This window comes from Narcine bancroftii, chromosome 3 (genome assembly GCF_036971445.1).
Source record: "Narcine bancroftii isolate sNarBan1 chromosome 3, sNarBan1.hap1, whole genome shotgun sequence".
NCBI lineage: Eukaryota > Metazoa > Chordata > Chondrichthyes > Torpediniformes > Narcinidae > Narcine > Narcine bancroftii.
The window spans coordinates 123,418,131-123,445,346 of record NC_091471.1 but is presented as its reverse complement, the minus strand read 5'-3'; the positions used below and the strand labels follow the sequence as shown (position 1 = coordinate 123,445,346).

The 27,216-nt window shown below is 42.7% G+C and overlaps 1 protein-coding gene across 1 annotated transcript in view; it reads left to right on the top strand.

Annotated features, from left to right (window-relative positions):
- The first annotated feature begins 7,017 nt into the window (after nt 1-7,017).
- Nucleotides 7,018-27,216, top strand: part of stim2b (stromal interaction molecule 2b) — a 187,240-nt gene continuing 167,041 nt past the window's right edge. Inside the window, exons 1-2 of the mRNA XM_069925002.1 lie at nt 7,018-7,535; nt 7,939-8,120. Of these exons, the coding sequence (XP_069781103.1) occupies nt 7,961-8,120 (160 nt within the window). The 5' untranslated portion in view covers nt 7,018-7,535; nt 7,939-7,960. The remainder of the gene's footprint in view (nt 7,536-7,938; nt 8,121-27,216) is intronic.

The following is a 27,216-nucleotide window of genomic DNA, read 5'->3' as shown; positions in this document are numbered from 1 at the left end:
AAGAAGAGAAAATCTGGGACACGCTCGTGGCTTAAGTGAGTTTGAGGTACGTGAGGCAGCAACTGCTAGAGTTGGGAAAGAAGGACCTTGCCAGTGCTACTTCTGTGGACAGGCCAAACACTCCCATGCCAGATCCCCCACAAAAGACTCTGTGTGTTTTGGATGAGGTAAGAGTGGACACTGGACAAAAGTCTGTCGGGCAAAGGGGAACCCCAGGAAGGCTACCTCATGTTTGGCCCCTGAAGAGTCATACAGCCTGTGGCCCAAGTTCAGAAGTGCAGGCCCCTGCCTCTCCATGCTCCTCGCTGCTGCCATCTTGCTGCGCCCCGTGGCAGGAACCACTACCAGAAGGGACACAATGGCGGAAATAGCAGCAATCGCCACTACTGGAAGAGAAGCAATGGTGGGAACAGCAGCCATCTTGCCACTCATGGTCGATGCCACCTTTCTGGTCTTCATATCAAGATGACTCCAGCAGGGGAATGATGCAGCCTCCGGAGTACTGGCATCAGTCATATTTGACCAAGCAAAACCCCATCAGCTGAGCAACTTGATGATGGAGGTGAGGGTAAATGGACACCTGACAGATTGTTTAATAGACACTGGCTTGAAGGAGAGCTTTATAAACTCTACAACTGCTTGGCAGTGCAACTTAAAGTTTTACCCCATGGACTTCCATATTTATCTAGTGTCGCAATTGCATTTGGTGACTATTCAAGGGTATTGTACTATGCACTTAACTGTAGGGAATTTTGCAAGTTCCTACTGTATGTATTGGAGGATTTATGTGCTTCTGTGTTGCTGGGTCTAGAATTTCTGTGTCACCTGAAAAGTGTGACCATGGAGTACTCAGGCCCACTTACCCCAATCACGGTGCGGAATGGAAGGTCTCAAAATCCAGACACTACATGCGATCTCTCCATGCTGAATATCGAACCCTCACCCTTTTGTTTCAGAACCTAACTCCTGACTGTAAGCTGATAGCCACAGGTGATACAGTGCAGGGGACCAAGAATTTATTAAGCCGAAACACAGTGGCTGCATAAGGAAAAAAATAATTGAACCCAGCAATAGCCCTTGGAGAGCCCAGGTAGTAGTCATGAGAGGGGGAGAATTTGACTATAGCCAAACTATTAATCGCTTTACATTCCTGGACACATAACCCCTCCCCCGAATCTCGGACAGACATGGTGAATGAAATTGCACAGTATCGGGTCTATTTGACCATTGACCTGAAAGCTGCATATCACCAGTTACCAATCTGTTCTAAGGACAGTCCCTACACAGCATTCAAGGCAGATGTACGGCTTTATCTGTTCCTGATGGTCCCTTTCGATATTATGAATGGGGTCTTGGTCTTTCAGAGGCAGATGGACAAAATGGTAGATAAGTACGAGTTAAGGGCTACCTTCCCATTTCTCGACAACATCAGCATTTGTGGACATAACCTGGAGGACCACGATGCCAATCTCCAGAAATTTCTCCACACAGCCAAATCTCTCAACCTCACATACAATGTCAATAAGTGCATGTTCAGGACCAAACATCTAGCTACCTGGGTTATGTGGTGGAGAATAGCGTCATTTGCCCAGACCCTGAGTGTATACACCCCTTCTTAGACCTCCCTATCCCAAGGACTTCTTCTCTTACTACACCCAGTTGGTGCCTCATTATGCTGACAAGTTCTGCCCCCTTTTAAAATCCATCTCCTTCCCATTATCGGCTGAAGCCCAGACGGATTTTAACTATGTCAGGAGCTATATCGGGAAAGCCACCATGTATGCAGTGGACGAAAATGCACCATTCCAGGTGGAGAGCAATGCCTCTGATGTAGGTCTGCTGTGACCTTTAACCAGGCAGGCAGGTCAGTAGCTTTCTTTTCCTGCACCCCTGCAAGGCCATGAGTTCTGAAGCCCGTCTGTGGAGAAGGAGGTTCAAGCCATTGTGGAGGCCATCAAGCACTGTAGGCACTACCTGGCCGGCAGGAAATTCGCTCTGCTCACTGATCAGTGATCTGTAGCATTTATGTTCAATAATACGAATAGAGGTAAAATAAAGAATGACAAGATTGCGAGGTGGAGGATCGAACTTTCCACCTATAACTATGAGATAGTGTATAGGCCAGGTCCACTCAATGAGCCCCCAGATGCCCTAACCCGAGGAAGATATGCTGCTGCACACACCAGTCAGAGGCGGTCACTTCACGACAAGCTCTACCACCCGGGCATCACCTGCATGGCTCACTTCGTCAAGGCACAGAACTTGCCCTCCTCTATTGAAGACATCAGGGAGATGACTGGGTCATGCCAGGTCTGCACTGAGTACAAACCGCACTTCTACTGCCCTGACAAAGCACACCTGATAAAAGCTTCCTCCCCCATCGAACGACTCTGCGTCTATTTCAAGGGGCCTTTACCTTCCACCAATGGAAACATGTTCTTTCTTCACATTATCGATGAGTACTCGTGTTTTCTGTTCACCATCCCCTGCCCAGACACCTCCACTGCCACAGTTATCAGAGCTCTGCACTCCATTTTCACCATGTTCGGATATCCCGGCTATATTCATAGCGACTGTGGATAATCGTTTATGAGCAAAGAGCTACACCAGTACACCAGTAAACCCCTGGAGGAATGGACATGTTGAAAAGGAGAATGCAACAGTTTGGAAGGCTGTAAAATTGGCCCTCTGGTCTAAAGGCCTTCCAGATTTGTGCTGGCAAGAGGATCTTCCCACTGCACTCCACTCCATAAGATCACTTCTCTGCACTGCAACCAATGTGACTCCTCACGAATTAATGTTTGCATTACTGAGGAAATGCACATCAGGGGTCACTCTTCCAGCATGGCTAACAACACCAGGACCGGACCTGCTGAAAAAGCATGCGAGGAGAAGCAAAATGAACCCCCTGGTCGAGAAAATGTACCTATTGCACATAAATCCGATGTATGCCTATGTGGCATACCTGGACGGCAGTGAGGACATGGTCTCGATCAGAGATCTCTCACCTTCAGGAATTGAGGTCCTGATGTCCACAATAGGCCTGGAACCTCCAAACACCCTGCGCAGGGTTCCAGATGACATGGTTCCAACAGAGTTACCATTGAATCTGGGACCACCGCCCCCCACCCCCAAGTCCTCCTTTGAGTCCCACTATCCAAGAACCATGGATGGCACCAATACTAAGGTGCTCGACCAGAATAATCAGGGCCCCAGACAGACTCAACTTGTAAATATAACCATTTACAGAGCGGAAACAGGCCATGTCAGCCTTTCGAGTCCGCACCGGTTCACTAGAACAAATCCACTAGCTCCATCCTCCCACTCTCCGCCAATATTCCTCAAACCCCCTCACCTCCATGTACACATCCAACCTTCTCTTAAATGACAGAAGGGACCCTGCTGCAACTATCTCATTCGGAAGAACATTCCATTCTGCCACCACACACTGAGTGAAGAATAATTGTAAAAATTTGTGTTGCTGAACGTGGTCTCTGTTTTTGCCTGAAGGTTCTTTTCTGAACGAAGGGGTGAATGCAATGAAATGGAATTCACTGTCTATGGGTAGATTAGACGGCCGACCTCTTCTCTTGGCTCTGCCCCCGTCGGTCCTGATATAAACCTTGTTTTCCTGCCTTACCTCTGATTTACCTGAAGTCTATTGTAAATAGACTTAGTTGTAAGCTAATAAATGAGTGTTTGTACTCCGAGTACCATCGATCACGTTACACTATGGAACAGGATTCTGGACTTTTTAAAAAAATAAAAAAAAAATTTTCACACTATGAACCTACTAACCAAAATACACACAAACATTTCCCTCTTGAATATACACAGTGTCATTTCCTCCCCTTTTTACCCCCTCCCTTCCCTCCCTCCTTCACGCCCCCTGCCCACCCACTCAACGTTCAACCTATATGATACATTAAACCCATTAAACATGTCATCACACAATGAAAATAAACAAGAAATTTGTGTCATCTACTTTTACATGCTGGGTCATTTCATTTCGTCTTCTTCTCCTTCTGTCATTTTAGGCGGTGGAGGTCCGCGGTAGGACTTCTCTGTTGTGTTCCATGTACAGTTCCCAAATTTGTTCGAATACTGTGATGTTATTTCTTAAATTATATGTTATTTTTTTCCAATGGAATACATTTATTCATTTCTATGTACCATTGCTGTATTCTCAGGCTATCTTCTAATTTCCAGGTTGACATAATACATTTTTTTTTCTACAGCTAAGGCTATCATAATAAATCTTTTTTGTGCTCCATCCAAATCGAGGCCAAGTTCTTTACTTCTTATATTCCGTTAGAGAATGGGAGAGAAAAGGGATCAAAAGAATAGAAAATTGTTTTTTGGGAAATAAATTATTATCTTTTGAACAAATGAAGGACAAATATGGTATAACTCATGATACAATGTTTGAATACCACCAACTGAAAACCTACTTGAAGGAAGCAATTTTGAATATGTGATTACAGACACAATGATAATTAAAAGATTTATAACAAACATGTACATCAAACTACAAGAGAAAGAGAACGAGGAAACAAGCTGTAAACCCAAACAAAAATGGGAACAAGATCTAAACATAAAGATAAGGAATGAAACATGGGAAAAGCTATGCTCCGGAACTATGAGAAATACAATAAACACAAGGTTACGCATGATACCATATAATTGGTTACACAGGCTATACACCACGCCCAAAAAGTTAAATAAATGGGACCTAACAGTATCAGACAGATGTTTTCGTTGTAAGAAGGAAACGGGAACAACAGTACATGCAATTTGGGCATGTGAGAAAGTGGAAAAGTTTTGGGAAGATCTAAACCAAGTATTAAATAAAATCACAAAAAGCAACATACCAAAAGATTCTGGACTTCTTAATGGAAAGACCAGTCTGTCTGGGTCAGTAGCAGAACATTGAGCACCGTTAAGCTGAGCACAGGTGCACCATAGGACTGCATCCTCAGCTGTTCCATTTCAGGGTACTGACCTATGCCTGCATTACCAGACTCAGCTGCAATAGAGTCAAGTATGCAAATGACACAACAGTAGTTGTCCTCATCATCATCAATGATGAGCTGGACTACAGAGAAGAGGTGGAAAATCTCTTGATATAGTGCAAGAATAACAACCTGAGTCTCAACGTGAACAAGATAAAGGAGATGATTTGTGGATGTTAGGTGAGTCTCAACGTGAACAAGATAAAGGAGATGATTTGTGGATGTTAGGAGGACACTCTCCACTACAACACTAATAACTCGGTAGTAGAGAGAGTAGGGAGCACCAAGTTTCTTAAAGTGCAATTAACAAATTAGCTATCTTGGGCATACATAATCTCACCTCTCAGAAAGCCGTAACAGTGACTGAGAAGTTTGAATCAGGCAAGGCTACCGGCCACCATCATATCAACCTTCTACAGGAGCTCTAGCGAGAACTTTCTTGCAGCTGCATCACAGTGTGGCACGGTTGCTGTAGAGAACTGGATTGGTCAATCCACAGGACCATAAAAGAGGCAGAGAGGATCACTGGGATCTCCCTCACCACCCCCCCCAAGTGGGGGAAGAGGGCACACAAAATCATTCCGCACACAGCATCTTTCAGCTACTCTTATTGGGAAAGAGATACAGGAGTATCAGAGCCCGAACCACCAGGCTGAGAAATAGCTTCCTTCCGCACGAAGTGAAACTCTTGAATGACCAAAGGAATTGCTCACACTAACCATCCAAGACTCGTATTTAGTAAACAATATTTATTTATATGTATATTTCTCCTGCTTATGTATTATTTGTCTGTGTGTCCAGTTGTGCGTCTGCATGTTTTGCACTGAGGACCAGAGAACCTTGTTTTGTTGGGTTCTCCTTGTGCAATATGAGAATAAACTTGAATATGAACCTATGCTGTATTCCATCTGCTAATTCTTTGCCAGGGAGTCTATTGAACAATGTTTATTTCAATAAACTCATCATTTACTATCCTATCAATTACAAAACATTTCCCATCCCAATTTGACTTTAGAAACTGCACCTCTTCACACTTGTCAGGATTAAATCCCATCCAATGTTCCATTCAATCTCTATGCTGTTGTACTCTTAAGATAACTTGCTTCACTCCCCATAATATCACCATTTATATTATCAGACAATAATCATACCTTCAGTCTGTATTTTTTTAATTAATGTTGCAAGATGGTTTTACGAATGTTATGATTTTGCTGCAAAACACTAAATTTCATGACTTGTTCATGCCAATAAATTCTGAGTCGATACAGTCACATTCAAGTTGTAGCACATCTCTCATTTTCTTTTAAAAACATTTTTTATTGACTTTAACATGTAAGCAAGCATACAGAATTGACAATGGCATAATTCATTTGAATACAAGCACGTACAAAACTACATCAGTAATTCCTTATAGCTCAAGTTTAATTGAAATGATCGATGCAACCATGTTAAACCCATCTGCTTCACATCTCTTTTTAACGTTGCTGATTTAAGGCATCTCTAATCACAACTACAAACATTGCTAGTCTTTCTCAGACAGAACAATTCTTCGAGGCACGTCTTATTTCACACAGAGAGGCCATAATCCTTGCATGTGTCACCAGCAGGAAGCAGCGTGAACGTTTTCAGTCACTGCGCTGAAAGATAGAGCAGGACATATCGTCCCTCAAGTGCCTATTTAAATTCTCCAGGCCAATGACCAGTGGCAAGGCCAATGAGGTGATGCCATGTTGCGACCGACCGACCGATCCACCAATGATAAGCGGCAGGAATGTCACGCCTCCCCCCCGCCGCCGCCGCCTTGGCGGTGGGTGAGGGGGCGCGCATGCGCCCGCCGCGCAAGCTTCCCGGAACCGCTCGAAGCAGGTGCCTGAGCGGAGGAGAAGTGGAGTGAAGTTGACTGACGATCCGACGCCAAGTTAGAAGGGCCGTGCCCTGGGTTGGGGAACCGAGACCGCTCCAGTCACCATCGGGTGGGGGTGGGGGGTGGGGGGTGGGGGGTGGGGGGTGGGGGGGGGCAAATCGAGCAAAGACGTGAAGACAGGGATATCTCTTTAAAATAAAGTTGCGGTCAACTTTGCTGAGCGTCACGCCTTCTGCCCGAGAAAGACAGTGATGTCACGTTATTTGCATAGCGACTTCCTCCTCCCCCGCCAACACTTCCAACTCAAAGAAATCGAACACGAAAAGTAACGACGCCGAGGATGGGAGGGAGAAGCAACTTGTCAGATGTTTCTGCTGAGGGCGAAGGCGGCGAGGCGCTCAGTGCAGGGATGTCGCGTGTGGGGGGGTTGCAGGGCTGAGCTGGGAGGGTGTGAACAGGTTTCCTGCAGCTTTCCAACTCCTCGGATCCCTGCTGGGCGCATAGATTTAGCCCCAGCAGCAGCAGCAGGAAATCGCAGTCTTCGGAACCAATGCCCCTGACTGAAGATTTGTACCTACAATTACCAAGTGAGAATAAATTAGCTAATTTACAAAAAAAAAGAAACCCAGCCGCAGCCCGGTCTTTTTTAATAAAAAAAGGTGAGTATTTATACTTTCATTGATGAGAGGACTTTTTAACCATTGATCAGATTTGTTGGTTTCCTCTTCACCTCTCCCGATCTTCATTAGCATCGACTTGTCCGCCGGAGGAGAACCGTTCCATCTTTATTTCTCACGGTTGCCTGGTCCTGTCGCGGGCGGGCAGCCTTGATCATTCGGAGCCCTCTTTGTCATGTTGTTGTGGAGCTGGGATACGCTCCGGGTAACGTTCGAGCAGTCGACACGCAGCACAGCCACGTTCCATCCAGCGGTGACTGTTGCAGTTTCACGCTCCAATGTTTGCAAACTGGTTACAGAGACGATCCGTTCGGCGGATTCTCCCACCGTAAAAAGTTTTGTGGTACTTTGTTGACACATTATTTCCCCCCCCCCCCCCCCCCAGATTTCTGGCTCCTTCGCTGGTGATGAGAAGAATGGACTGGAGCCGAAGCATGTTGCTGTCTCTGATCTGGATTAATTTCTGCATTCCCATTGCGTGCCTCCGCTCTGGAGCCGGATCTCCGGAGGACTCCAACGCCAAGGAATTCGCGCAGCCCGCAGCCGGAAATCCAGATACAACTGCAGGTAAATTCCAAACTCGGTTACATTACTTTGCATCTCGCGTTTGTGAACAACGTGACGTCGGCAGCATTAAGTTTGTAAATTTAACTTATTAAATGACCATACAACGATGTGAATGGTGTTGCCCACAACCATTCCTTTCACAACGTTGATGAGATAAATTGGACGATTTCATTTTGTGGGAGCATAGGATTGTTTCAACCAGGATGTTGGGGGCTGAACTCTGGACTTCTGATCAATAATGAATGTAACCGAATTAAGTTGATGCACAAAGACCAGGCAGAGGGAACGTGAGGCTTTAATGTACAGAAGAACCTTACTGGCTCGGATCCAGTTCTAGGAATGGCGGGAAGGGAGAGGTGGCTCGACCTTTATGGCCCAGGACGAAGGGGGAGGAGTCTTCAGTGGGAAGACCAACTCCATAGATACAGTAGTCAATCATAACTACAATGGAGGAAACCTATCCCCACATGCACACTTGGCACAAACACGGCTGATTGCGTTCAATGATTCAATCTTGGCTCGGAGGAAAAGTAATCAGAATATTTTCTAGCTTACCATGAAGAGACTAAAAATGGTGCAAGTTCTCTGTGCTCATCATTCAAAGAGCACGTTTTTAACTCGAGGAAGAAAGGTTTTAGAAGTGAGAGATGAGCAAAAAGCGAGTTACTGAAGAGATTGAGCGTCAGGCATCATCTGTGGGGGTGGGGGAAAGCACAATGGCTTAGTTTGAGTCCAGAAACAGTGGTGCTATCAGTTGTCTGAACCTCGCTTTTGACAAGTGCTTGTTTTCTTAAATGTGATCAGAGATTCAAAGATTAAAACCCAGTCCATATCCCCTTTGTAGTTGTTTTTTTGTATTGTGATCCAAAGGAGATGCTGATTAAAAAAAAATTGGGTGAATGCAGATAAATTATTTTGGTGGCATGGGGAATCCTGGACAAGAGAATATAATTAAACTAGAACACAACAAATTGGGAACAAAACATCTCCTCCGCACTGATAATAACATAGGCACACCCTAAGGATGTGTGCTTTGCCCTCTACTCTACACAAGATACACCCATTGGCACAATTCCAATGCTATCTACAAGTTTGCAGATGACACCACAGTTGCCAGCAGAATCACAAATTGCAATGAGGGAGATAGATCAAGTCGTTGAATGGTGTAATGACAACAACCTTGTGCTCAATGTTAGCAAAGCCAAGGAGATGATTGTGGACTTCACGAGGAAGTAAGGAGAGCACGACTCAGTCCTCATCGAGGGCTCAGTAGTGGAGAGGGTTAAGAACTTCAAATACCTGGGTATCAACATCTCCGAGGATCTGTCCTGGACCCTCCATGATGATGCAATCACAAAGAAGGCTCACCAGCTGCTGTATGTTGTCAGGTGCTTGAGGAGATTCGGTATGCCACCGAAGACTCACGTGAACTTCTACAGGTCTACTGCGGAGAGCATTCTGGCTGCCTGCATCACTGCCTGATATGGAAGCGCCAAATCTCAGGACAAGAAGGTTGTTAATTCTGCCTGCGACATCACGGACACCAGGCTTCACTCCATTCGAGGACATCTACATGAGGCGGTGTCTTAAAAAAATAGCCTCTATCCTCAAAGAACCCACCACCCAGGCCATGCCCTCTTCACTCTGCTACCATCAGGAAAAAGTTACAGGAGCCTAAAGACGAGCCCTCAGCAGCACAAGGACAGCTTCTTTCCCACTGCCATCAGATTCCTGAATGATCAATGAACCAATGACACTGCTTTATGTTTTGTGCACTACTTTTTATTTATTTATAAATGTCGTAAGATGGTTATAATATGTATATTTACACTATGATACTACTGCAAAACACCGGATTTCATCACTTGTTTATCACAATAAATTCTGTTTCTGATTCTGATAATGCTGGACAAACTCAACAGGTCAAACAGTGTTCTTTATATAGCAGTGATAAAGATACATAACCAACGATTTGGGCTTGTGCCCTTCATCAAGATGGGATCAAGAAGCTATAATGTTTTATTTGTGTTTGGCCATCAGGGAGTGAAATCAGGAAGCACTCCTTAGTGTGGAGTGAAGCTGAAATCTGAAACTCACTTCCCTAAAACATATGTGATGATTCTCAGTAGACTTTTGTCGGATAAGAATATCAAAGAATGTGGAACAAAGATTGGTTAAGGCTTTATTCCCTGGAGCATCGGAGAATGAGGAAAGATTGGATAGAGGCATACAAAATTACAACACAGTATAGGCCATTCAGTCCTCGATGTTGTGCCGACTCGTATATTCCTGATATAAGTAATATACTAAACCCTCCCTGCCTGTAACCCTCTATTTTTCGTCCATCCATGTGCTTGTCTAAGAGTCTTAAATGCTCCTATTGAGCCAGCCTCCACCACCATCCCCAGTAATGCATTCCAGGCACCCACAACCCTCTGTGCAGAAAACTTACCCCTGATGTCTCCCCTAAACTTTCCTCCCTTCACTTTGTACATCTGTCCTCTGGTGATTTTCCTGCCCTGGGAAACAGATGCTGACTCTCCACCCTATGCCTCTCATCATCTTGTAGACCTCTATTAAGTCTCCTCTCATGCTTCTGTGCTCCAAAGAAAAAAGTCCATAGATAGAGTAAATGTAAGTAGGCATTTTTCACTGATCTTGGGTGAGACAACAACCACAGGACATAGGTTAAGGGTGAAAGGTGTAATATTTAAAGGGAACATTAGGGGGAACTTTTTCACGCAGAGAGTGGTCAGAGTATGGAACGAGTTGCTATCTGAAGTGATAAATGTGGGGTCGATTTTGACATTTAAGAAAAGATATATTGATGAGAAGGGTATGGAGGGCTATGGTTTGGGTGCAGATCAATGGGACTAGCAGAATAATAGTTCGGCACAGACTATCTGGGCCAAATGTTGTGGTGTTCTATGGAACTGGGTTACAGATCACCTTTAATTTCTTTTGAACAAGCTGAATGACCCATTCTTGTTACTATATTTCTATAGCCACAAGGCATTTGTGGTTATGAGCTGTACTTCATGATGCCATACATTTTGCATGAAAATTTGAGTTGCGTTTTGGTGATTTGTTTCTATTTTCCAGTTCCAGTGAAGGGTGAAAAATTATAAATTCAAGGTGTCTGTCGCTTCCTGTCAATTTTTGTTTGATGTTGCTGTGAAATATTTGAAGTTTGTTTACACTAAAGGTACTGTGCTGTTTTTGATGTGCACTAAATGTGGGGCTTTGAATGAAATTAAGTGCTGGTAACTTTTTTTGTTTCAACATTGAGAGAATAGCCATATAGCAATACAGTCTGCGATTGCACTTGTCTGATGTATTTGGTCAATTGAGATTAAAATAAATTATACATACACTTGTTTGAGCCACGATTAGCCAAAAGACAATTCTTTCAAATATAAGAAGAAAAGTCAACTTAAAAATCATTCATAATTTAGAAGGTGGATGACTTACATGAATGAAAGTAATATTCAGTCAGTAGTCAAGGTCGTGGTATATGTTGGAGCAACCTGGTGGATTATGTCATTGTCTGAGAAGATCCTGCAGAGATGTCTGCTTCTTCTGTGGTATGACATGCACTTGTGACTGCTGGACTGTCCATCTAAATCAACTACTCTGTTTTCTCAATCAACCTGGCCTCTAAACATTATCGTCTACAGTAGAATTTCTGTAACAAAACAAAACTCATAAGGACTTCATAAAGCTAGCTCTTTTCAGATCCACTCAAATAACCTGTCAACTTTAAGCTTACAAGATGCTGTAAAAGGTTATATGGTTAAAAAAAAAAGAGCTCCATTGGGGTGGCATGGTTAGTGTAGCAGTTAGCACCAGTGATTGGGACTGGTATTCAAATTCTGCATTGTCTGTAAGGAATTTGTTCCTTCTCCCTGTGTCTATGTGGTTTTTCTCCAGGATCTCTGGTTTCCTACCACCATTCAAAAAATGTATTGGGGGGTTGTAGGTTAATTGGGTGTAATTAGTTGGCATGGGTTTGTGGGCCAGTAGGACCTTCTACTGTGCTGTATGTCTAAATTCTAAGTCCCCACTGCTTTTCAACTGCCCTGAAATCCATTGTAATTAGCACCTAAAAAATATTATTAGTTTCTTTACCTGGAAGAACTAAGACTGGCTTGATGAAAATGAGCAGAAGACTTGGGAACTAATCATTTGCAAATAGAAGGCATTCCTTGATTGGAAGCTCCACCTTTATTCAAGGGAAAACAAGAGATCACTAAAAGGCAGTAGTCCAGCTGGAAATCTGTGACTTTAAGAACAAATGGCAGAGAGAGAGAGAGTGAGTGAGTGCAGGAAGCTCAGCTGTGTGCTGGCTGTCAGACAGTCCTTATCTTGGTTAGGCTACATTTGTTACATGTCCAAAACAGCCACTTAATTTTGAGGTCCATCATGGTAATGAGTTACAAGAAGATAGAGGAGAAAACTCAAAACCTCCAAGAATAAATGTAATATTGTTCATTGACACCTGGAAAACTCTGGCCTGTGATCATCCAAGTGGAAAAAGATCATTTTGGATGATATTGAGAACCACGAAGTCATGAATCAGGAACACAGAGGCTCCGCAGAAGTTGCTGGAGGAGTGTTGCACTACCGTACAAAGTATTTATATACCCACCCACCTATCATGTTGGGAAGAGTATCAGATGTGGGTTCACAGAGGAATGAGTCTGGACACAAGTGCTACAATCACACGTAACTTTAATTAACATACAGGAGACAAACAGTGGAGAACATTAAATGGTTCACTTAAGTAACAATATAGACATTCACCTCGGATGTGGGTTGGATATCAATAGTGAACATATACTCGACATGCTTACACACTTAAGTACACACACTTCAAACAGGAATTCTTACACACACCCAGTTCCCTGTTCCAATGAGGCTGAGGCTCTCTCGCAATACTACAGCTCAGCTTCAGTGTAGTGCACACTTTACTCGTGACACTTTCAGCGATATCCACAGTAGTGACCTGGCATGGAGTGATGTTCGGGTCTTGGACCACAAGGCAGAGAGAAAGAAGGTGTATGTTTGTGTTTTATTTCACATATATAGTGCTAATCTGTGCTTCTAGCCAATAATGACCCTAGATGATTTAAATTAGACTGTCAATGGCAAGGTATGCTGGAGTCTAACGTCGATTGACAGGTGATAAACTTCTGATTAAGTTTCAGACAGGGAGGACATGTGACCAGATAGGCAAGGAAGCCACCCTATCAGCTTCCCGCCCAGTCTGTGAATCTGCACTTCTTGCATTGAACTCATTTTAAGACTCACAAAGCTGGAGTCATCAAGTCTGCTCTGCTGCTCGATAAGATTTTTGCTTTATCTGGTTATGAACTCAGCTTCACTCACCTGTCTGGTCTTCATAACCCTTAATTTCCAAAATCTATCTTGCACTTAGACACATTTAATGAGGCAATGTCTAATGTTTAATTGGGCAGAGAATTTTATAGATTCTCTTCTCTGGGGAAAGTAGTTCTTCCTCATTCCATCCTAAATCTCCTTTCCTGAATTTTGAGGCTATCTCGAGGTTCTAGTTTTGCCTTCCAGTGAAAAACAATTTTCTTGCCTCTATTGTATCAATCCCTTTCATAATTTGATATGTTTCTCCAAGATCCTCATCATTATTCTTAATTCCACTGAATTTAGACCCAGACATTTCAGTCACTCCTCATAGGCTAATCGCCTCATCTCCAGAATCAACCTGGTGAACCTCCTCTGTACCACCTCCAAAGCCAGTATATGCTTTCTCAGGTAAGGAGACCAGAACTGCACACAGCTCTTGAGATGTAGCCTCACCAGTACCCTATACGGTTGTAGCACAACCTCTCTGCTACTTAAATTCAATCCCTCAACCAATGGCCAACATTCCATTTGCCTTCTTGATTACCTATTACATCTGCAAACTGACTTTTTCTGATTCTTTTACAAGAACTCTCTGATCTCACAACACCATGATGCAATTTTTTCACTATTTAAATAACAGTCTAATTTACTATTTTCCCTTCCAAAGTGGGTGACCTCGGGGCGGCACAGTTGGCGTAGCGGTAAGCGCGGTGCATTTGGAGCACCATTGATAGTGTTCGAATCTCTTGCTGTATGAAAGGAGTTTGTACGTTCTCCCTATGTCTGCATGAGTTTTCCCCGGGGGCTCTGGTTTCCTCCCACCATTCAAAACATATTGGGGGTGTAGGCTAATTGGGTGTAAATTTGGCAGCACAGACTCGTGGGCCAAATGGGCTGTTACCATCTGTATGTCCAAATTTAAACTTAAAAATTTAACCCTGTAGCACTTCACTTGTCAAATCCATGTCCATTCACATGAACGTGGAACAGTACAGCACAGGAACAGGTACTTTGGCCTATTTGTCCCTGCTGAACATGATGTCCATATCAAGCTAAAATTCTGTTGCTTGGCATGATCCATATTCCCTTCATAGTCATAGATGAGGAAAAACCTTTTTCCAGAGAGTAGTGAATCTGTGGAATTCTCTACCCAGGGAAGCAGTTGAGGCTACTTCATTAAACATATTTAATGTTCAGTTAGATAGATTTCTACATTAAAAGAAAGAATTAAGGGATATTCAGGTAGGTGGAGTTGAGCCAATGATCAGATTGGCAGTGATCTTAGTGAATGGCGGAGCAGGCTCAAAGGGCCGGATGGCCTACCCCTGCTCAAATTTCATATGCTCTCACGTTCTTATTTGTCATTCTTGAACCTCGTGAACACTACTATAGAATCTGTTGCCACCATTGCTTCTGGCAGCCCCTTCCAGGCATCCACCATTTTCTGTGAAAACAAAAAAAAATTGCCCAACATATCTCCCTTTAACAAATGCCCTCTAATGTGTGACATTTTTACCCTGGGGTTAAGAGTCAGATTATCTATCATATCAAGACGTTTAACGATTTCATCAACTTGTATCAAGACTCCCCTCAGCTTCTGACGCTTCAGAGAAAACAACCCAAGTTTGTCCAACCTTTCCCCAAAACTCGTACTCTCTAAATCAGGTAACATCCTGACAAGCCTCTTCTCTATCCTTTTTCAAAGTCTCCTTCCTGCAATGGGGTGTCCAGAATTGCATACAGTATTTCAACTGCAGCCTAACCAAAGTTTAATAGCAACAATGTACCTTCCATTTGTATCCAGTCAAGCATACACACTTGGACAGCAAAGATGCACACATTAGGATGCTCTTTATTGATTACAGTTCACCATTTAACACCATCACCCCCTCAAAACTGTTGAACAAACTCAAAGACCTGGGCCTCAATACCCCACTGTGTAATTGGATTCTGGATTCCCTTATCTCCTCCACAATATCCATCAAAACTGGAGCACCATCGGTCTGCTAACTTAGCCCCTGCTCCACTCACTTTACATCAGTGGGATTTCAAACTTTTTTTCTTCCCACTCACATACTACCTTAAGTAATCGCTATTTTATGGGTGCTCTGTCATTTGTAAAGGATTACTTAAGATGGTATGTAATTGTTACTGAAATATTTTGCTTGAGAAAAATTGTCATTGGCCCATTTCCTTTGGAGTTGTGAAACCCTGCACATAACGAGTCAATTAGGTACGATTAAAACTGGTTTTCAAATTTTTTCTTTCTATTCACATACCACCTTAAGTAATCTCTTACTTATCGCAGAGCATCTATGGCATAGGGATTACTTAAGGTGGTATGTGAATGGAAAGAAAAATTTTGAAAACTAGTTTTAATCGTACTGCATTACACCTGTGAATGTGACCACACCATCTAAAAATTTGCTGACAATATCACGGATAATGAGTCAGCAGACAGAAGAAAGGTTGAAAACTTGGTTGAATGCTGTACGAACAACAATCTTGCACACAATGTCACCTGAACTTCAGGAAGGGAAAACCAGGTGTATACAATCCAGTGATTATTAGTGGATCAGAGGTGGAGTGGACGAGCACATTTAAATTCCTGGGAATCCCTAACTTGGCGGACCTTTCTTGGACCAAACTCGGTATTCACTAAGGAAAAAAATATTGAACCAGTTGAAGTAAAGAAAAATAGTGGGGAGGTCATGAAGCATATAAGGATAACCAAGGAGGTAATGATGGCTGTGTTGAAAAAGATAAAGGTGGATAAATCTCCGGGACCGGACAAAATATTCCCAAGGACACTCAGGGAGGCTTGTGGACAGATAGTGGGGCCATTAACAGAGATATTTAGGATGTCACTGGCCACGGGGTTGGTGCCAAAGGATTGGAGGGTGGCGCATGTGGTTCCGCTGTTTAAGAAGGGGTCCAAATGTAAACCTGGGAATTATAGGCCTGTGAGTCTGATGTCTGTGGTGGGCAAGTTGATGGAAAGTGTTCTGAGGGATGGTATTTACAAATATTTGGAGGTTCAGGGATTGATAGGGAGTAATCAGCATGGTTTTATTAGGGGTAGATCATGCTTGACAAACCTGATTGAGTTTTTCGAGGGGGTTACAAAAAAGGTTGATGAAGGGAAAGGTGTGGATGTTGTCTATTTAGACTTCATTAAAGCTTTTGACAAAGTTCCCCACAGGAGGTTAGGAAAAAAGGTGGAGGCATTAGGTATAAATAAGGAGGTAGTGCAATGGATTCAGCAATGGTTGGATGGGAGGTGTCAGAGAGTAGTGGTAGAAAATTGTTTGTCCAATTGGAGGCCGGTGACTAGTGGAGTTCCTCAGGGATCGGTCCTGGGTCCACTATTGTTTGTTATATATATTAACGATCTGGAAGTAGGGGTGGAGAATTGGATAAGCAAGTTTGCGGATGATACAAAGATTGGTGGTGTTGTGGACAGTGAGGAAGATTACCGTAGATTAAAAGGTGATTTAGGAAGGCTGGAGGTGTGGGCTGAAAATGGCTGATGGAATTTAATACAGATAAGTGTGAGGTGTTACATTTTGGAAAGGCAAATCTAAATAGGTCATATACATTAAATGGTAGGTTATTGAGATATGCAGGGCAACAAAGGGATTTAGGAGTTATGGTAAATAGTACCCTCAAGGCTGATACTCAGGTAGATGGTGTGGTGAAGAAGGCATTTGGAATGTTGGCCTTCATAAATCGGAGTATTGAATTCAAGAGTAGGGAGGTTATGATGGAATTGTACAAGGCATTGGTGAGGCCAAATTTGAGGTACTGTGCACAGTTTTGGTCACCAAATTATAGGAAAGATATAAACAAAATAGAGAGAGTGCAGAGAAGGTTCACGAGAATGTTGACAGGATTTCAAGGATTGCGTTACAGGGAAAGGTTGTGCAGACTGGGGCTTTTTTCTCTGGAGTGTAGAAGATTGAGGGGGGACTTGATAGAGGTGTTTAAGATTTTAAAAGGGACAGACAGAGTAAATGTGGATAGGCTTTTTCAATTAAGAGTGGGGGAGATTCAAACTAGAGGGCATGGTTTAAGATTGAAGGGGGAAAATTATAAGGGGAACATGAGGGGAAATTTCTTTACGCAAAGGGTGGTAGGGATGTGGAATGATCTTCCGGCAGACGTGGTTGAGGCGGGATCATTGGTTACATTTAAGGAAAGACTGGATAGTTACATGGAGAGGAGAGGACTGGAGGGGTATGGACCGGGTGCTGGTCAGTGGGACTAGGAGGGTGGGGATTTGTTATGGCATGGACTAGTAGGGCCGAACTGGCCTGTTCTGTGCTGTAAGTGGTTATTTGGTTATATGAAAAAAAAATGTCAATGCCTCTACTTCCTCAGGAATTTGTGGAGGTTTGATATGAATCAAAATCTTTTGCAAACTTCTTCAGATGTATTGTGGAAAATATGTTGAACGGCTGCTTCATGGCCTGGTATGGGGGCACCAATACCTCTGAATGGAAGGCCTTGCAAAATATAGTGGATGCAGCCCAGAACATCGGACAAAAACTCTTCCCACCATCGAGTAAATCTACATGGGCCAAAAGTGCCTTTTACAGTCTACGTTTAAAAAATTTAAATTTAAAGGTTTTTGTCAAGGCCCCAGAAATCTCTTCACTTGCCTCTTTCAATAACCTGGGATGTATCCCATCCATGGCCTGGGGATTTATCCTCTTTAATGGTCCTGAAAGGATCCAGTTCCATTTCTTTCTTGGTCTCAGAGTGCTCCTTATCACTGTCCTCCATGTCCATCTCCTTAGTGAATGCTGACACAAAGTACTTGTGAGGCACATTGCCCATTTCCTCTGATTCAAAGTATGTATTCCCTCCTTTGACTTTGAGTGGTCCAATTTTCTCCCCAGTCACTCTCTTGTTTTTAACAAATAAAATGGTTGGGATTCTCTTTTAATTCTGCTCACCAACAGCATTTTATGGTCCCCTTAGCCTTCCTAATGCCTGGTTATGAGCCTTCTTCTAATCTTTATCTTCATCCAGGGCCCTGTCTGATGGTAGCCTTCTAACGCATCGAAGTTTCTTAATCTATATTATCTCCGCAGATGCTTTATGTTCTCTAGGCAATTTGCTTTTCCGCTCATTTTAATGTCAGAAACAAAATATTGGGTCGGGAGTAGAAGCAAGTGATTCTCAATTCTGAGGTGCTGCCTGTTGAGAAAAAGGATGTTGGAACCAGTGAAAGAATTAAATGCATTTAAAATCTTGCAGTCGCTTAAAGAATTACACACCAAATTGTGAAATATTTTCACAAAGATGCTAATTTCCCAATTACATCTTCTGCTATTCTTTGTATAGGATAAAGAAGTAAAAAGAAGGATTGCTAAGGTGTGATGCATTTTTCTTGGCAATAAGGGAATGATTTCTGTAATACGAGAAGGCTATATAGAAGGACAAGACATTCACATGAATTAAAATACCGTCAATGTTCCTGCAGAGGGATATTTGAAAACTGGAGGATAAACTAAATATGGCAAAGGGTGGAAAAGTTTTGACTTGAAAATGTCAAAGAATAGGCGTGTCACAAATGTTTTTGATTAGAAGATGTGATTGCTGAAATAAATGCTGAGAACATGTTATCAGGATAAAAGGAAAGTAAGGGTGTGAGGTGCTGGAAGAATTGAATCTTTATTGTATTCAACATGAATGCAGAACATCTTAAATTATTTACAATCCATGGAAAACTTTTAATGTTGGAATGTCTTGAAGTTTCAAAATAAAGAAACTGGCTTAGCACAGTGGGGTCACCAGTAGAACTGCTGCCTCACTGGTCCAGTCTGATTGTAGTCTTCTGGATCATTGCTGACCTTTGGTGCCATAGTGCTTACGTGTTCTTCCTGTAATCATGTGGATTTCCTCCGGCTGCTGGTTGGTGAGGTTAAATGGCTGCTGGGTTGGGGGGGTGGTGGGGTGGGGGGGGCACAGCGGGTTTATGATGAGCACAGACTCTGCCTTCAGCTAAAAATTTCCCACATACAGAGCGAATCTGATTTGTAATATATGAAAGATGAATGTTGAGCAGGACACTGGAAAAGCTGCCCTATTTCTTCTCTAAGAATGCCGCAAAATCAATTCAGGCAAATGGACATGACTGGCAACCATTCAGCACAGTTTTGGCATTGCCTGAATAGCATCACTTCAAATCATAGAAAATAGGATCAAGAATAGGCCCATCCTACCAATCAAGATTTACAACTGATTTATAGATTTCAGTGCCCTGTTCCTACCTTCTTTCCATATCCTTTGAATCTCTTGAGAAAAATTGTATCATTTGATATTTATATTTATTTAACCACTTGGCTTCCAGTGCTGTTTATAGTCAAGATTTACACAGGTTCACTACCCATTAGGTAAAGAAATTTCTCCTAATTTCTGTTCTAAATCACATACCCTATATCCTAAGACCTTTAGTTCTAGAGTTTCCAGCCATCCAGAGCATGCTGTTAAACAGGAGAGTCTGCAGACGCTCGGATTGTAATGAAATATACAAAAGTGCTGGAGAAATTCAGAAGATCATGCAGTCTCAATAGGAAGTGAAGATGTATAACCAACGAAACAGTGTTTTTGTGGGCCACAATGCACACACAATTTATTTTTCACACAACACATAATCACTACCGGTATATTTGCTGATTATATTCCCTTTGCTTCCTATAGACTCTGCGTAACTTGATGAGTTTCTCCAGAACTTTTGTGAATTGCACATCAGAAACAATGCATCTACTCTAGTCTTTGCCAGTTTTATAGGTTTCAATGGAATTCCCTCATACTTCTGCATTTCAGTGAATATAGGCCAAAAGACCCAATCTGTCCATGTATGTCATTTCTACTATCCCAAGTTTAGCATTTCATTGATGGAAAGAATGTCCTTCCTTGTGTCAGGAGATGAAAAATGAGCACAAAACTCTAGAGGAGGCCTTACCAAGGTCTTCATAGGTGCAACAAGACATTATTGTTCCCATATTCCAATTCTCTTGCAGTGAAGACCAACCTTCCATTTATCTTTCTCGCTACTGATGCCCTGAATGCTTGCTTTCAGTGATTGGTTTACAAGAATATCAAGTTTAAGTTTATTATCATCTGTACATTTTTTTGCACGCATAATACATTTCTCAAACAGCACAATGTAACCACATACAAACTTAACTTATAATAGAAAATAATTATGTATGAATAATTGACTCAGTTTCATTTGTAAGAGAAAGCTAACAGAATAATGTTCATCAATATTACAGCCTGTGGGAAAAGCTATTTCCCTGCCTGGCAGATCTGATTTTTGGTGTTCCTGTATGTCCTTCCTCATGGTAGTAGGTCAGAGATACTGTATGATGAATGATAGGGATCTTGAATAATTCTTTGAGCCCTATTTAAGGACACTCCCAGTGGATGTTGTCAATCGAGGAAAGGAAGATCCCGTGATCTTTTTGGCACTTTTATTAGTCCTCTGTAGTTACTCCCGGTCTGATGCTTCTCAGCTACCCTATGACACAACGATGCAGCCAGACAGGACACTCTCAGATGTGCTCCTGTAAAATGTTGTCAAGATAATATGAGGTCAAGGCACCATCATACTCTCTCCTTTAAGCTTTTCCTTCTCACCTTAAACCTATCTTGTGTAGTATTTGATATCTCCACCCTGGAAAAAAGCCTCCGTCTCGCCAACATATCTAGGCATTTCATAATTTTATACATCTCTATTAGATCGTCCCTCCACCTCTGGTGCTCCAGAGAAAACAAGTTTGACCAACCTCTCATTGCTCTTACTACTCTCTAATTCAGGCAACATCCTGGTGAACTCTTCTTCAACCTATAAGACCATAAGACTGGAGCAGAATTAGGTTATTTAGCCTGGTCTGCCATTCAAGTCATGGCTGATGTATTTTTCCTTTCAACCCCATCCTCCTGCCTTCTCCCTGTAACCTTTGACACTCTTACTAAGCAATGCTTTGATTAATAATGCTTTGAATATAGCCAGTGACGTGGCCACCACAGCCGTCTGTGGCAAAGAATTCTACAGATTCACCAGCCTCTGGCTGAATAAATTCTCTTCATCTCTGTTCTAAAGGAACATGCTTTTATTCTGTGGCTGTGTCATTGAGCCCTGGATTCTTCCACTACTGGAAACATCTCCACATGCACTCTATTCTTAGCATTCGGAACAAGGTAGAAGAATTGGCTGTGGAAATTGAGACAAACAAATACGATTTGATTGGGATTACAGAAACATGGCTGCAAGGTGGGCAAGCCTGGGAACTTAACATCCTGGGGTATACAATATTTAGGAGGGATTGGCAAGAAAGAAAAGGGGGTGGGGTAGCATTGATGATGAGAGAAGGGACCGACACGATTGACAGGATGGATAGTAACTTGGAAGATGCGGAATATATATGGGTAGAACTGAGGAATAGCAAGGGGCGGAAAATGTTAGTGGGGGTGGTATATAGGCCTCCAAATAGTAATGTAGAGGCGAGGGAAGGGATAAAAAGAGAAATTAGAGAAGCGTGCAATAAGAGAACAGCTGTCATCATGGGAGACTTTAATTTACATATAGATTGGACTAGCCAAATTAGTATAAATACTGAGGAGGAGGATTTCCTTGAATGTTTACAGGATGGTATCTAGACCAATATGTCAAGGAACCAACTCAGGAGCAGGCCATTTTAGACTGGATATTATGCAATGAAAAGGGGCTAATCAGCAATCTTGTTGTACGAGGCCCTTTGGGTAGGAGCGATCACAATATGATCGAATTCTCACTCGACATGGAGAGTGAAGAAATTAAAACCGAGACTATGGTCCTGAATTTAAATAAAAGGAATTATGATGGTATGAGACTGGAGATGAGTAAGATTGATTGGGTGGTGTTTATGGGGAGGTTGACGGTGGATAGACAATGGATAGCATTCACAGATCTAATGGAAGAATTGCAGAAATCGTTTATACTGGTTTGGCATAAAAATAAACCAAAAAAGGTGACTCAACCGTGGATAACAAGGGAAATTAGAGACAGCATTAGGTCCAAAGAGAGAGCATATCAATTGGCCAAAAAAAGTACCAAATCCGAAGACTGGGAACAGTTCAAGATGCAGCAAAGGAGGACAAAGGGATTAATCAAGAGGGCAAAAATAAATTACGAAAGTAAGCTTGCGGCAAATATAAAAACCAACTGCAAAAGCTTTTATAGATATGTCAAGAGGAAAAGATTGGTGAAATCCAGAGTAGGTCCCTTGCAGTCAGAATCAGGGGAATATGTAATGGGGAATAAGGAAATGGCAGACCAATTAAATTCTTTCTTTAGTTCTGTTTTCACAAGAGAGGATACATATAACCTCCCAAGGATGTTGGGGAACATAAGGACTAATGCAAGGGAGGAGCTGAAAGAAATCAGTATCTCTATGGACATGGTCTTGGGGAAATTGAAGGGATTGAAGGCCGATAAATCCCAAGGGCCTGATAATCTACATCCTAGGGTACTTAAAGAAGTGGACATTCAGATAGCAGATGCTTTAAGAATTATTTCCCAGAACTCTATAGACTCAGGATCAGTACCCATGGATTGGAGGGTAGCTAATGTTACCCCACTATTTAAAAAGAGGGGTAGAGAAAAAGCGGGGAATTATAGGCCGGTGAGCCTTATACATCAATAGTGGGCAAAATGATGGAATTCATTATTAAGGATGTAATAGCGGAGCATATGACTAGCAGAGAAGGGATTGGACAGAGTCAACATGGATTTACAAAAGGTAAATCGTGCTTGACAAATCTATTGGAATTTTTGAGATGGTGACAGGTAAAATAGATGGAGGAGAGCCAGTGGATATGGTGTACCTGGATTTCCAAAAGCCCTTCGATAAGGTCCCACATAAATGACTGGCATGCAAAATCAAGGCTCATTGGGGGCAAGGTATTGATGTGGATTGAGAACTGGCTGGCAGATAGAAGACAGAGAATTGGGATAAATGGCTCGTTTTCTGAGTGGCAGGCGGTGACCAGTGGGGTGCCACAGGAATCTGTAATGGGGCCCCAGCTGTTCACAATTTACATTAATGATCTAGATGAGGGGATTGATTGTAATATCTCCAAATTTGCAGACGACACTAAGCTAGGAGGGGTTGTGTGTACTGAAGAGGGGGTCAGGAAGCTCCAGTGTGATTTGGATAAATTGGGGGACTGGGCAGATACATGGCAAATGCACTACAATGTGGATAAATGTGAGGTTATCCACTTTGGTAATACAAACCGGAGGGCAGATTACTATTTGAATGGCAATAGATTGGGAGATGGGGAAGTGCAGAGAGACCTAGGGGTTCTTGTGCACCATTCAGTGAAGGTGAGCATGCAGGTACAGCAGGCGGCTAAAAAGGAAAATGGTATGTTGGCCTTCATATCAAGAGGGTTTGAGTATAGGAACAAGGATACCTTACTGCAGCTGTACAGAGCCTTGGTGAGACCACACCTGGAGTATTGTGTGCAGTTTTGGTCGCCTTATCTGAGGAAGGATGTTCTTGTAATGATGGGAGTGCAAAGGCGATTCACCAGGCTGATACCTGGAATGGCAGGAATGACTTATGAGGAAAGATTGTGCAAATTGGGATTGTACTCGCTGGAGTTTAGAAGATTGAGAGGGGATCTCATAGAGACATATAAAATTCTGGCAGGACTGGACAGAATGGATGCGGTAGGGATGTTTCCAATGGCGGGGGAATCCAGAACCCAGGGCCATAGTTCGAGGATAATGGGCAAATCATTTAGGATCGAGATGAGGAGGAATTTCTTTACCCAGAGGGTGGTGAATCTGATGAATTCATTGCCACAGAGGGCAGAAGAGGTAGGTTCATTGATTATATTTAAGAGGGAATTGGATATATTTCTTCATTATAAGGGAATTAGGGGTTATGGAGAGAAGGCGGGGACGGGGTACTGAACTTTAAGATCAGCCATGATCTCATTATTCTATGTTTCTATGATATAGCTCAACTTTTGTCTGCCGTAAGGCAGAGTTACCATGAGCATTGCCTGTCACCCCTAGCAATAGGAGAAAGAGAGTCCCTTCAGATACACCTCCAGTGCTCCTGCATCATTTGCAGCTGCATTGACTCCAGTACGAAACTTCCAATACGTTCAGGCAAGCCTTCAGGACCTGAGGCCCTCCAGGGGCCCTTCTTACCTCAGCATCGTCTTGAAATCTGGTTCTGACACCTGGATCCCATGAGGCAGTCTCCAGCAGCCTGTATGGACCTTTGACTGCAAGTTGCCAGTCACCCACAGCCTTTATTGGATCTTCAGCCACTGAATCCTCGCTGGTCCACTCTCGTGGTCACCATCTTGCAGGGTCACCTCTCATGCTTCTAAATGGGGTGGTGGTGGGGGGGGGGCTGTTCTCCCCATTTCTGGTGCCCTGTGCGTGTCCGTTGCTCCCCCAGAGTCTATAACTCCTTGGGGTACACTGCCCAGCTTGGGTGCTGCCATCTTGGACACAGACCCCATGGTTGCAGGATTTAAAATAAAATACTTGGCTCCTTTAACAGGTCGTTTAAAGCCTGTATGGATCTGTCAACTTTAGAACCAGGCGGTAAGACTCTGTGGAGCAGTGCTGTGTCTCTGGTCCCTGCTGTCCTGGGTGTGCACCAGTGGTAGTGATGCCGTTACAGCAGCTGAGCAGTGTTAGCTTTTTTTCATACTTTCATGAAGCCAAGAATATCATTCACCTTCTTTAGCCACTTATCTACTTGTGCTGCCATTTTTGGGAACTCTGGGCTTGCACTCCAAAATCCTTCTATTCCTCATTGCTACTAAAGATTTTGCCATTTACTATTTATTTTCCTCTTGCATTTGACTAAGTGTAGCACTCCTTATTTGCCTGGATTGAACTCCATTTGTTATTTCTCCACCCAGATTTCCAACTGGTCTATATCCTGCTTTATACATTGAGAACCTTCCTCACTCTCGCAAGTCTGCTATTTTTTGTGCCGTCTTCAAGCGTACTTATCAGACCACCTATGTTTTGCTCCAAATCAATGAGAGATCACAAACAACAGATCAGTGCTGGAACTTCTTTGCAGAATACCACTGCTCACTGAATAGCACCCCTCTCTTTTGTGACCGAGCTATGTACCAAGTCACCATGGCTCCCATGTGGCTTAATCTTTAGGATCAGACTACTGTGAAGGACACTAACTAAAGTCTGTGTAGACAACATCCATTACCTTAGCCTCATCAATTAACTTTGTCACCTCCTAAGTAAATTTGTAAGACATGACCCCTTCCATACAAGCCATGCTGACTATCCCCTAATAAGGCCATGCTTTTCCAGACTTGAGTAAATCTTTTCCATAGAATCTTTTCCAATAATTTCCTTGCCACTCTGTCTACAGTTTGCTGGATATGGGTAGATATAGGTAGTAAAGAATACTTCATACAAGAGAACAAGAAATAGAAGCAGGAGTAGACTATATATAATCTCTTGCTCTACTATTAAATATCCAGAGCTCGCCTGTGGCTAGAGGCGGCACAGAGATCTCTGCGAAGGTCCTAAAAGTAGCCTATCTGGTCTCTCATAATAACCTGAGATAGATCTTATAAGGCTCTGGAAACTTATCCAGGACGCCCAACTCATCCTCATTCTTGATATCAACTTACTCTTGAATATCCACATACTTCTCGATGTCACTATCCTCCATGTTCTTCACCTTGCTAATTACTAATGCAAAGTACTCATTTAGTACCTCACCCACTTCCTCAAGCTCCAGTCAAAATTCCCTCATTTGTCTTTGAGTGCTCCTACCTTCTCAGCTACCCTCTTATTTTGTATGTACATTTCTTTTGCCAAGGATATTTTATGGTCCCTTTAACCCATTTGTTTAAGTTCTTTACTGTTTCCTTTATATTCCTCAAGGGGCTTTCCCAATTTCTGCTTCCAAAACCTTAATATGGTTCCTTTTGCTTTTTAACTAAATTCATAACAACTCATTATCTAAAGCAGCCATTCACAACCTTTTTTTTGGCTATAGCCCCCTTAGGACTCTGCTCAAAGTTTATGGGCCCCCTTTCCTGTGAATCATTAGTTTCTTCCTTATTTCTCGCCTGCCAGCTAACACACACACACACACACACAAAAATTATGATTTCAGTCCGTGGCTTAAATGTGGTGTGGCCCCCGTTGAGAATGCCTGGTCTTGGGTTCCTAAATCTTTCCATCCTTGACTTGCATCCTTGCAGAAATATGTTGGTCCTGAATTCTGTCCACCTGCCCTTGAAGCAAGTTGCATATTAGACTTGCTTAGTAAAACCCTCTTCCAAATCTACTCTGCTCACATCCTGCGTCATAATGTAATTTGGCTTCTCCCAATTTATCTTTTTGCCTAAAGTGCTGACATTCTTAAGACATAAATACCTTAAATATACCCCTTGTGTTCTCTTGTGTTCAGCAGCACTCTACAGAGCCCCACTAGGGGAAATTTGGAGTTGCACAAAAACTGGGCTGGGGTCTAGTTTTGCTGACTTGATAGATATCAAGGAAATGTGGATTTAAATTGATAAGAAGGTTTAGAGGGAAGCAGATGATTTTTTTTCATCATAAGTATGGTGGATGGGTGATGGAGACAGAAATCCACATCACATTTAAAGGATACTTGGCTGAATACTTGAAAAGCCTTAACCACGT